At 40.3% G+C, this 12,954-nt stretch overlaps 1 protein-coding gene across 1 annotated transcript in view; it reads left to right on the top strand.

The window, feature by feature from the left end:
* Positions 1-12,954, top strand: part of KALRN (kalirin RhoGEF kinase) — a 367,102-nt gene that overhangs the window by 307,395 nt on the left and 46,753 nt on the right. The window contains exon 11 of the mRNA XM_088652331.1: positions 6,044-6,235. Coding sequence (XP_088508457.1) covers positions 6,044-6,235 — 192 coding nt within the window. The remainder of the gene's footprint in view (positions 1-6,043; positions 6,236-12,954) is intronic.

Below are 12,954 nucleotides of genomic sequence, written 5' to 3'. Positions count from 1 at the left end.
ATAACCAGACCTTTGGCGGAGTAAACAATCTATGGCCTTGTAAGTGTGGGTTGTTAGGTTTTTTGTTTTTTGTTTTGTTATGTATTTTGTATTCTCATTTTGTATGTTTGCTATGAACCATGATTTGATATGCAGTTGAAGGGTGGCATACAAATCTCATTATTAATAATATGTCTATTTAGGATTGGAAATATAAATAAATTGTGTACTTCTTTATCGGAAAAATAACGCTGTTGCAAAGTGGATAAGGGATGGTGGTTAGAATTTGCATTTTTAGTCCTGCAGATGGCACTGTCCCTGCATCTAGATGACAAAAGTCTGACCCAGTGGCCCCCTTTTAAAACCTGCTTAGGAAAGCATTGTTTGAATAGTAACAGGTATCTGCTAGAAAAGTGCATTATTTCCTTCAGACATTTCCATCCTTGTCTAGACAGCTTGTTAATTTTCTTTCTAGAAGTTAAAAGCTATCTATTTCATACTTCCATAAGCCAGCTCATTTTTTAATACCACCTTTCTCCCTTTCCCGCCATAATGCATGAAATTAATTACACATTGGATGGATGGAAGCATGAGGGTATTTGCACAAATTCACCATTTATTAATTAAAATTCTTTAAACCATGTGCATGCAATTCAGAGAGGAAGACACATGCTTGAACAGGAAATGCAACAAGATTTTACTAAACCTATGTGCTGATGATATGGGCAGAGCCTTTCAGTTTTTCTTAATGAGGGAATTGAAGACTGTACAAATTCAAGAAAGTGAAGTTTGACCCTTTCCTTACATTTCATAAATAATGTATTGGGGGGTGGGTGCGAAGACTCTGCCTTGAAAATGGTCACTGGTATATTAGCTCAGTGATAGAGGGGATGACAGAGGACGAGATGGTTGGAAAGTGTTCTTGAAGCTACCAACATGAGTCTGACCAAACTGCGGGAGGCAGTGAAAGGAGTGCCTGGTGTGCTCTGGTCCATGGGGTCACGAAGACAACAACAAAGAGCCTCTGCTTTGCCTGTAGAAGGCCCCAGTCCCCAGAATCTTCAGGTTAGGTTGGGAGACATCCCTGTCTGAAACCCCAGCCAGTCAGTGTAGGCATTGCTGAGCTAGATGGACCAATGTTCTGACCCAGTATAAGGCGGGTTCCGTTGTTTCTAAAAAAGCACGTTTGAATATAAAATAGGAAACTGAAATCCCTACTCCCATTTGTACACATGCATTTCGCAAATCATTCCATTTTAATTTAACAAAAATGGCAACCATGCAATGTCTTTATGAAGCACTCTTTTATTATTTTTCATCCTGGACTGATTTTTTTTCTTCCTGTAGTCCTTATCACAAATTCTACTCTGATTAGTGTCAACATCAACAACAAAACATATTATGGTTGGGGTGGGGTGGGGACTTGTGTTACTTTTGGTTTGTTGATAAACAGGACAAGTCCTTAATTGGCCCCTCTCCTGTTAACTAATTCCCACACACTTTGCATCCATTAGCAGTACATAGTACAACAATATTCAGTTCTGTGACAAACTGAATCACATTATTTCAGTTAACATCTGCATGCTCTTTCATCTAATTTCACAGACTGATATGCATAAGATGAGTATAGCAGAGAAGAATACCCACCAGATATGCACAATGTAACCCCATCCTCACTGCTTTCCTGTCTTTTCTTACACATTACCTTTAGCCTATGCTCCTCCATTATTGAAAAATGATAAGAGGCTGCCCTCAAGGCCCCCTGAGCCTTCCAGAATGGAAAGGGAAAGGCAAATGCTCCGCCTTTTCCCTTCCTCTCCAGAAGGTGTGGAGGGATTGCGGGGTGGGGGGAAGGGGAGCTCATTCATGCTTGGAAAGGCTCCTTTGATGAGAAGCTTAATCATGGTTCATTGCTCAATTATTTTTTGTAACAAAGGGGGGAGTGGAAAGATCTGCTCAGGTGGTTTGCAGACCTTCAAACATTACAACTGTGCTGTCAGATATATCAGTGAAAAAGCAGCTCCAACAGGAAGGCTGTAGAATCTTAAGGACACTGCAGACAACTTCTGACTTATTTTTCAAGGACACGTTCAAGCTCTTCTAAGGAATTCCTGGGATTCCTAGCTGTAGCAAAAGACTGAGTCTTGGATTTTGTTTTTTACTAAGAAAATACATGTCAACTTTATTGGGCAAGAAGTCTTACTCCTTTCCCCCTCCTTGGGATAGATATTTATCCATGTTTGGCTTGAAGCACCACCACCCTGATTCCCTGATTGAGCAAATTGAGCATTTGTATGTATATTTGTCTTGGAAGACAACACTTTGTATTTGGTAATTATTTGGCAATCATTTTTTTAAAAAAAAATATTTTAAAAATATGAAGGAACACTTCTGATTGGTAGAACATACGCTTCCAGCTTGGCTTGGCTTTGAAGACTGGACTAGGTGCAAGTAGGTTGGAACAGAGATTGTACCTACTGAGTCACACTACTGAAATATGGTGGGTTGAAGCCTGCTGCCTTTTTGTCACCTGGTTCAATGACTGCTCTTGCCTTCTCACTGGAGGGATGAGAGACTAAGCCCTACCATGTTACTATGTACAGTCATACCTCATGTTGCGTCCACTGGGGGTTGCGTTTTTCCAGCTTACGAATGCGGCGGACCCAGAAGTGTTAAAAAGGGCATAGGATGTCAATCAAATCAACCAAAGGCCTGGTTAAAAAGGAATGGTTTTGTCTGGCGCCTAAGGGTGTATAATCAAGGCACCAGGTGAACTTCCCTGGAGCGTATTCCACAGATGGGGGGCCACTGCAGAGAAGGCCCGTTCTTGTGTTGCCATGCTCCGCACCTCTTGAGAAGGAGGCACACGAAGAGGGCCTCAGAAGATGATCTCAGGGTCCAGGTATGTTCATATGGAAATAACGTAGACTGTACAATCTCTGTTCCACCCTACTACACAGTAATCTAGCAGGACTCAGACTTCTTCCTTCATCTTTGGTGCTCAATTTCCACTTATTGAAAAGAAACTCACTCTCTCTCTCTCTCTCTCTCTCTCTCTCTTTTGCCCTGTGTGATAAGCATCAATTGCTAATGAATAAAAAACTTGAAACATATTAATTGACATGGTAATCTGTTCAGTCAAACAAATGCCACTGACTTTTTAGCCCGTGGTGGCTTTTCTTCCTGTGACCTTTTGAAAAATAGTATTTGCCATTTCTTTTTCTTAGTAGTGAAGAAACCAATTTATGCCCTCTTGTTCTTTCACACATAAAATAATTTCATATGTGTACATTTGTAAGCCTGCCATTTTGCAGTCTGTAGGAAGTTTTCCAGTTTTTGAGATGGCATATTTTATCAGTTTCAAAATATTATTATTTATTGCTTATCACAGAGAAGTTATTAAGCTAATTAAAATGGAAAACTGGTTTTGCCTTTGCTTGAGTTGGTGCAAAGCAAGATACAGTTATTTAAGATATTTGTTTATTTCTGGTATTTATACCCCATCTTTCCATAAAATGTATAATCAAGGCAACTTACAAAAACCATCACTTCATAAATATTGTCAAATACAATAAAATAAATTGTATACCACCCTTCTTCGGAAGATCACAGGGCAGTTCACAACATAATAATACAAAATGCGAACAGAAAATACAGAATGAAACAAAAACAAACCAATAAGCCCTTCCTACACAAGTACATTTAAAAGGCGATAGAATGTTTAATCAGCCAAAAGCTGATTATAGAGAAACCTTTTTGCCTGGTGCCTAATATTACTAACATCTTTGAAAAGTGGCAGCAGTTAAAAATTATTTTAAGAGCATGCAACAAAGCGCCACTGGGTGATAAAGCCTTAGGCAAACCACCTTAAAACATATTATATTACTATGGCCTTTTGGGGCTAATTAACATCTGTAAATTGGACATTGTTCTTAAACTAGCTGAATTTACTTTTCTTTTACTATATGATATACTGGTCCATCTTGATAAAAATCAGTATTTTAAATATTTAGGGTTTTATCCAACAAAGGTATCCCACTTGCAGAAGGGCTTCCACTTCTGCTCCCTGCATTGTGTCCCCTCCAAAACTGTTCTGGGTGTTTCCCTAACCCTCCAGAGCCGATGGGAGAAATGGGTGTGGGGCATGTGTGATAGGAGGGGGGGGGGAGGTTCCATTGCAGAATTGAAAGTCCTTGTGCAAAAGGAATTACTTCCCTGGATGCAACCATTAGTGATTTTATTATATTATTATAATATAAATATTATTTATATTGTATACAACTGTAAACAACTTTGACAGACATTTTTGCCTTTAAAATGATCTAATCTATTAACTAAAATATTTATTTTTTTAAAAAAAACAGTAGGAAAGTTGTTCCAAATTCTGAGAGCCACTACTGAGAAGTGATGTCTTATGCCTACCCTGCCACACATTTGACAGTGGAGCGGGTTACAAAATAGCAAGCCAAAGAATTTGTTGGTATCTTTTAAAAGAAATGCAAAATAAGTATTTTTAAATATTAAATTACTTTTAAATAAGTAATTTTAAATATTTTGAATTCCACAGAGAGCTTTGTTAATGCAGACTGCCTTATTTTCTTCAGCATCAGATCCTGTTTCCCCTTTTTTAATACGTAGTCATAAAGTAAGCCATGGCAGGGTTTAAAAGCATTTGAGAAATATAAGACTTCCCCGAAAATAAGCCATACTTCTGCGCCGCGGAAACCAACGCCCACAGGCACCTCCACTCACAGAGTCACTCCATGCGGCCGGCACTGCAGGAGCGTGATCAGCTGTGAAGCGGCGCTCCAAGAGCTCCGCTTAACAGCTGATCGCGCTCCCGCCTTGCTGGCTGCATCCCCGCGCTCTGCCTTCTCGTCCACCGCCGTCCCCGCCGCTTCCATGCTTGCCGCCACCGCTGGGCTCACTGCTTCTTCCTTGCCTGGCCCGGTGAAGGAGCTTGGAGCGCCCTGCAGTGGCGGGTGGAGCGCCTGAGCCAGCGGCCTCCGCCTGGCCCGGCCAAGGGCGCCTGCCGCCCTGCCACCCGGAACCGGTGGCTGCTGCAGCACCAAGCACTCAAGAGAGCCCAGCAGCGCCCTGAGCCGTAAAAACCGTACAGGTAATAAAAAATAAGACATCCCACCGAAAGTAAGCCACCCTGTGTTTTTTTAAGGGAAAAAGTTATAAGACAGTGTCTTAAAAAGGGAAAACATGGGTACTCTACGACACAGTAGGAACTTGCATTTTGAGCTTCCCTCACACTGTAGAGCAGTGGAACTTGTGGCTCTCCAGAAGTTTCTGGACTTCAGCTTTCATAATCCCTGACCATTGGCAATGTTGACAGGAGCTGATGGGAGTTAGAGTCCAGTATCTGGAGGGCCACATGTTCCCTAGCCATGTTGTAGAGGTGTACCTTCTTTGCGTGTAGCTCCACATGGATGTCAGAGCCCCTGTGAGTGCACTGAGGCAGCTTAATCAAAAATAATCCACACACTCAGGTAAGGGAGTTGTTAAATACTGTTGATTTTCATGAGCCCAATAGATATGTTTTTAAATTAGGCCAGAATCTCACAGATTGATTGCTTTTGTCAAAACACAAAAATAAGGGAGTGGGCACATTTTTTAAAAAAGTAACATTTCATGTTGCAACATGATAGCCATCAGTGCTCCTACTTAAACAAATGCATTGTGAAATATCTCCTGGGAGACCATGTCTGCTTCCGAAGTAGTTAACTATCTGAATTGCTTCTTACCTTACGTCATATTTGAAAGATTCCAGGGATCATGGAAATAAGTGAATGCTGAGCCTTTTTAATCTGTCAAACAAGCTAGCTCCGGAGAGGTTATGTGTTTCAAATGAGAAACTATTTCATGCCTATTCGGAGATTACTCTGTGTGGGTTTTTGCTAGCTCCTCTTGCAGAGAGCGTCACTTGGAATAACTGCTGTCATTTTAAGATGCTGGTTTCTGTTCCTGCATTTCGGAAGTGTAAATATTCATGCTAGAGCTTCAGTTGCCACATTTGTGTGACTTGCACTCTGTTTCTTGCTCTGTTTCCTGGTAGAATACCTATACTAATGCAGACAAGTTACTGGAAGCAGCAGAGCAGTTGGCTCAAACCGGAGAGTGTGACCCTGAAGAGATCTACAAGGCAGCACGGCATCTGGAAGTGCGGATTCAGGACTTTGTCAGAAGAGTAGAGCAAAGGAAGCTTCTTTTGGACATGTCTGTATCCTTCCACACTCATACCAAAGAGGTAAGATGCTTACAGTGTGATCAGAGCAGTTTGCCCGCACTGGGCGCTGAGCCGAGAGGGTGCTGCAGGGGGCGCCGCAACAATGACTTAGAACAGAAGGCAAGAGACAGGGGAGCACAGAATTTTGCCATCACACAAGTGACTGCTGATATTTCACTGATGTTGCAAAGCCCGTAACACTCAAGAAAGTTTTACGTTGCTTAAGCCATAATAGACTGAATGTAAAATGTACAGCATGAAAACTCAGAAAACATTGACAAATTGTGTATCTTGCAAAAATGCCATTTTCTCTCTCCTCTCATTTGCTTAATGTAAATCCCAGGAAAAGTGTTGTTGTTGTTGTTGTTGTTAATTTGATTTATAATGTCCTTTATCAAAAGAGCCCAGGGCAGTGTACAACATTAAAAACACATTACAGAAGTGATAAAATATTGTTAAAGCAAATTTACAGCAGTCTCATGAGAGGAGAGCAAGGTGACCAAGTTCATAATAATTAAATTGTAATAATGTACAATTTATACTAATTGCATTGGGTCTGAGCTCTTTTTAAAAGAATATCTGTTATAATCACAGGCATAACTGAGTAGAAGTGTTGCTTGAGGAATTTCACTATAATGAAGCATCTGTTTTACTATTTCTAGTAACTTTCTAACTAAGAATTCAGATTATGATCAGAGATTATTATACTTTTCATACTATTTAAAATGGGCCCAAAATGCATGTTCCCATGTGTTTTTCTGTTGCTTGCTCAGAACGAGACTAAATGCTGTGTTAGTTCAAGTGAAAAATGTGCAAAGATAAGACACTCTAGCAGGAGCAGAGAGGACAGGGCGTTGAAATTGGAGGCCCCTGAGGGTGCAATTAACGCATACTTCACATTTTTCCCCTTTCGACCAAAGGCTATTCAGCAGTGTGTGCCTTTGGAAGATAAGTTTTATTCTGTGAGGAGAAAGGATTAATCTGAATTATTGTTTTTCCATGCACTGTAGCATCTGTGTGCCACAGCACTCTTGATCCATAAAGACACTCGCAGGAGCTGAAGGCTTTGCCAGTATTAGCTGAATTATGTACTACAAACAAGTAATTTGTAATAAGCTGCTGCAGAGTTAGGGGAGCCTGAGCAAACAAACTATTTGGTCACAGATAAGCTAGTGTAAAGGAAATGGTCTGCAGTGCATGGGTCTTTCTCTTCAGCATCTTGAATGGTATGAAGCACTTTTAGCTATGGATGGGACATGGAAGACAATGTGCATTCTTTTTATGAATCAAGTATCTCTTTATTGGTTTGGTTTGGTCTACCCACATATGGGATGCGGGTGGCACTGTGGGTTAAACCACAGAGCCTAGGACTTGCCGATCAGAAGGTCGACGGTTCGAATCCCCGCGACGGGGTGAGCTCCTGTTGCTCAGTCCCTGCTCCTGCCAACCTAGCAGTTCAAAAGCACGCAGTGCAAGTAGATAAATAGGTACCACTCCGGCAGGAAGGTAAATGGCGTTTCTGTGTGCTGTTCTGGTTCGCCAGAAGCGGCTTTGTCATGCTGGCCACATGACCGGGAAGCTGTCTGCAGACAAACGCCGGTTCCCTCGGCCAGTAAAGCGAGATGAGCGCCACAACCCCAGAGTCGTCCGCGACTGGACCTAACGGTCAGAGGTCCCTTTACCTTTACCTTTTTACCCACATATTCAGCTAGCGCATAACTTCTTATCATATGATGCAGTAACAGTTGTGTATGCACACATACACCACAGTTCTTAGGCACCCCACAATCTTAAGATTTGTCTGTTGTAAATATTAAATAGTTTGTTGAGGAATATGTGTGGGCTCATAATTGCCATTTGGAAATGTACTGCTCTTCTTTACTGTTACTCTGGCAGGGTCTTGTCTCTGCTTACTGTCTGGTGATCTTACTTTGTAGATCAGAGAGATAAGGAAGATCCTGGGTAGGTAAAATTTAACCATCTGGAGTAGGAAAATAATTAAAAGACAATACTGTAATGGCTTAGCCTGATACCTGTGAGTAAAATGAAAATTAAAAAATAGCACTTGGAGCAGTGTAGGGATAGTGTTTACCTATTAGGTTCTAATCTGTCTTTGGTAGGGGAAGTTGTCTAGAAAAAGTAACTTGTTCAAGGGTGTGAGGAGCTGGTTTTCAGTCACAGGAACCTAAGAACAATGTGAGAGTATAATTTATATCATTTGGAAGTTTCAAATGTTTGAGGGCTGGAGGAAAGGGTGGGAGACATACCCTTGTGATCTGAGACTCCTAGGCCATACACTTTTAGATTAATGCACTGAACATGTTAAGGGAGAAAAGTGTACGAAAAGAGTACAACTAATATGGACTGCACATAGGTTTCATGATTTTAATTCAGTCTGTCTAGAGCAGGGGTCAGCAACCTTTTTCAGCTGTCCCTCAGATCATGTGGTGGGCCAGACTATATTTTTTCGGGGGGGGGGGGGGATTGAACGAATTCCTATGCCCCACAAATAACCCAGAGATGCATTTTAAATAAAAGCACACATTCTACTCATGTAAAAACATGCTGATTTCCGGATCGTCCGCAGGCCAGATTGAAAAGGTGATTGGGCTGCATCTGGCCCCCGGGCCTTAGGTTGCCTATCCCTGGTCTAGAGCATAACATTTGCAAGCTATCCCAAAAGATAATGCAGTGTTCTATGCATAAACTATCCTACCCTTATTGATGTGCATAGTTTTTTACATCTACTTTCCTTTATGTTGGCTGGTCTTTAGGCCTTTGGTGTAGAGATGATGCCATAGAAATGGTGGTATTTCATCAAAAGCATCAAGATGGTGTTATTTTATCAAGTACAAAGTTGAAATTCTAAGCTTGGACAAAATAAGAAAAGCTGGTTTGGTAGGATGTTTTGTTTAACCTTTTAAAAAGTTTTTGCAGAATGATTTAGAATTGTCACAAATGATTTACTTTTGAAATTCCAGGACAGTGGTGAGGAAGTCACATAAAGCACTTGAGATCTCCCAGGATTATGTCCTGTGTCATGTTTAGCCAATGAAAATACAAAGCAGAAGGAAAATACATAGATGCTGGAGAAATTACATCCTTTGACTGAGGATTTGTGGAATGTTTCAAAGCAGCAAAAAGAGTGGGAACTTCATGGTTTCTTCCAGACAGCCTAATAAATCACTTCCTTTTCAATGTAGGGTACTGGAACTCTTAGAAGCACACATTCTGTTGTCAACCTATCACCATTTAAAAATAAGAAACTATTGTATTCCTCAGGCAGACTGATTCAGTGTTAAATCTGGCATGTGGGGTGTGTGTTCTGTGGGGGCAGGAGCACTAGCTCTGTCCCTCTGTCTCCATCCCAATTGCCTTCCATGAGTTGGAGGACAAACCTCTGTACATTTTAGAACTTGGGGGTTCTAAAATGCATGGAAAGTCTCAATGAGTTCAGGATGCTCTTCACTTCAGCAGCACCCCCCCAAATCTCATAGAGGGTAACTGGAGTGGCAATAAGGGGGTGCAGCTAGGGTGATCATCCCTGAAGCAACCCCCTGCCCCCCATGTCCACACAGCATTAGTTTTTCTGAAGAGGGCTTATATTAATGCTGATTGCATCTGTAAAGTAAGCATGGAATTTGGCTTGCCCTTGACAGTGTCTGCTCTTAATTACCTCCAGATTAATAATGACATAGAAATTAAAATATTATTTTAGATAGGAACATGTTTTTGTCAGTCATTGTAAAGCTACAATTTATGAGCATCTGACTCCCCAGTAGCACAATTTAATATTATGGGATGGATGAACTCTGAATCCATCACACACTTTTTTTTGGACCTTGGCATGCTAACTGATGCAAGCATAGCTGCCTTAAGCATATTTGCCTTGAGTAGAGGTTATATTTAGCTATATCAATTCGGTGCATGAAAAAATCTGAAACATCAGATTATAAGCACTACAATTTTTCCCTATGATGCAAGGACATCATTCTTGTACAGAAACATCAAAAGAGGCCTTACTTTAATGATGAATAGCTTTGAGTTAATATCTGTTTATTTCAAGAATGTCTTAGCTTACATTGTGAGATGGATTCTTGTTTTGCCCAAAAAACTGTCGGCTAGAGTGAAACCATTTCCAGGGCAGGTCCAGAATCCTCTTGTAAGGTGTTGGAAAGCTTGAATCAGAGAATCTGACAGCAGGACTCAGGCTCCTTATTTTCTTTGCCAGTAGGGTGGCTATGGAGGAGATATTTGCGTGGTCTTTTATTCTCTTACTGCTACCCAGATAATGGTAGCTCGGCCCTAGCAGAAGCAGATTTATTGCCAAAGCAAACAAGGGCCTGGCTAGCCTTATATAATTGTTGTCTTAGGCTTGGTTCCTCCTTCTGAGCAACTTATCATGCTTTGGAGTTGCTTTGGAGATTCCTGTACTTGACCTCCCTTCTTCTGTCTTCTGTCTTTTGGAACCTAACCCAAATCTGTGCATACAGCAGACAGAAATACCTCCCTTGGCTCTCTGGAGGGCTTTGTGCTGGAGAGGAATGCACTGGAAGCCTCAGAATAGATAAGACAAAGTCTAAAGTGGCTCAGAAGACTGCACTAAGCCTCATCCCATATGCTACCAGGCCCCTGTATGTTAAATAGGCAGTACTATTACTGCCTCCTCAGTTTACTTAAAGCCACTGAGGAGGTGCTGTGATGCCTAGTTCCACTTGCCCTTTTTTGTACATATACTGAATGCCGTAATCTACTTTGATTCAATGCTTTTTAGACTTGAAACACTAGGTTCCATTCATGACATAATAATTCCAATCAACTAATCACTGTTGAATTGTTTACCTACAAATTTGGGGTGTATTTTACCTACTAAAAGTTGTCACTTGTCCCCATATTACACATAAACTATGACTTAATGTAGCTGTACACTGAGCTGGTAACACACCCAAAGCTTGCACTTCACTCCCCTCACTTCCTGTAACTGCTATGCTATCAGAAGACAAACTAGAATCCAGCTTGTCATTATATCCTAAACCTGGCTCGTGGTAACCATGATTTGTTTTTTGCTTGCTGTTTGTGGCTTGCTTGGGACATGAATGGGGATCCTGTGAAATGAAAAATGATCAAAAATCACATTTTGATTACAAATTGTTTCTGGAATATTTTTACTCTTCTTAACAGCACAGATTCTTTGTAATGGGATTTTGCAGACATAACTGAAGACCAGGGGACTAAAACCTTCTCGGTCAATGAAGATGTACAGTTTAATAGTTTTTAAATATGCAAATCCTTGTTGTAAAAGGTCATGCACTAGGAATAAACACTGTTAATGTAGATTCTGATGCTATCTTGACCTGATTTGTTTGAGTATATTGTGAATGCGTAAGAGTTCAGCTTGCATCATCTGTAGTAGTACTTTAGATGTACATCACATGAAAATAACTAGCTAAGAGCAAATCTTAGTCCTTGCACTGAATTTATCATTTTCTTTTCTCAAACTTCTGGTTACAGGTAGGTAGCCGTGTTGGTCTGGATCGAAGTAAAATAAAAAAAATTCCTTCAGTAGCACCTTAAAGACCAACTAAGTTTTTATTTTGGTATGAGCTTTCGTGTGCGCATGCACACGAAAGCTCATACCAAAATAAAAACTTAGTTGGTCTTTAAGGTGCTACTGAAGGAATTTTTTTTATTTTTCTCAAACTTATTTTCCTCCTCCTCCATTCTAGGACTAACATGACTTCTATAACGTATCACCATCACTTCAGTGCTGCTTTTCACTGTGGTATACAAATTGAATCCTTAATTCTACTGTATGATAGCCAGATGTGTAATCTACATCTCCAAAGTTTCTTACCACATATTTATACGTTCATATCCCATATGTACAACCTCAAACACCAGTTGGGAGAAATATCAGTAGCTGTGGGATTTCCCCCTACACTTACCATGAATATTTCATTTATTTATTTTATTACATGTATAGACCACTCCACATTTAAAAACAAAATAAATCACTGGTTTACAGTACAAATAAATATAATAAAATAATATTATATCAATACAATATTACAAATATTAAAACACAATAGTGCAATACATAATCAAACAGGAAATATGAAACCACATGCAGAAGGTATCTACACCCACAGAAGGGGGGTGCATCACTAAAATTTTATTTTGCAACTTTATGATGCTTTTCAATTATGGCAAGCCACTCTGTTAAGTGATACTTGCTTGAAAAGCAGGGCAAAAATAGAATGGATGGATGGATGGATGGATAGAGAGAAAATAAAGCTCTTGAATGAATAACCAATCTGATCTGAGGTGGGAATTATGTATATTGAGGGAAACCTTTATAAGGTCTCTCTTAATACAATTTTTGCACTGTTTCCTCAAAGAACAGCCCCATATGTTTTAGGTAGCTTTTGTGCAGACTTTGGGAGTTAAGGGCTGCCTATCATTTTTCACATTACTCATCATGTGAAGATGAACAGCTTTCTGTATACTAAACAATTTGGACAAATAACTAGTTAGCTTTGAATTATTGAATCAATCTGGACTCTGTTGGAGAGAAAAATAAACTTCATTATTTAATTTCCTCAAGGGCAATGGGATAGTAGGATAGAATTATAATCAATACATTTATTATGTTTGGCGGGGGGAGGAATCTTCACACACTATCAGATTTATGCTGCACGTTGTGAAATGACTTTGGCAAAAGCGTGGCTGATATGGCCACA

The sequence above is a fragment of the Zootoca vivipara genome, chromosome 1, assembly GCF_965207765.1.
Source record: "Zootoca vivipara chromosome 1, rZooViv2.hap1.1, whole genome shotgun sequence".
NCBI classification, from domain to species: Eukaryota; Metazoa; Chordata; class Lepidosauria; order Squamata; family Lacertidae; genus Zootoca; species Zootoca vivipara.
This window is presented reverse-complemented; position numbering and strand designations above follow the sequence as displayed.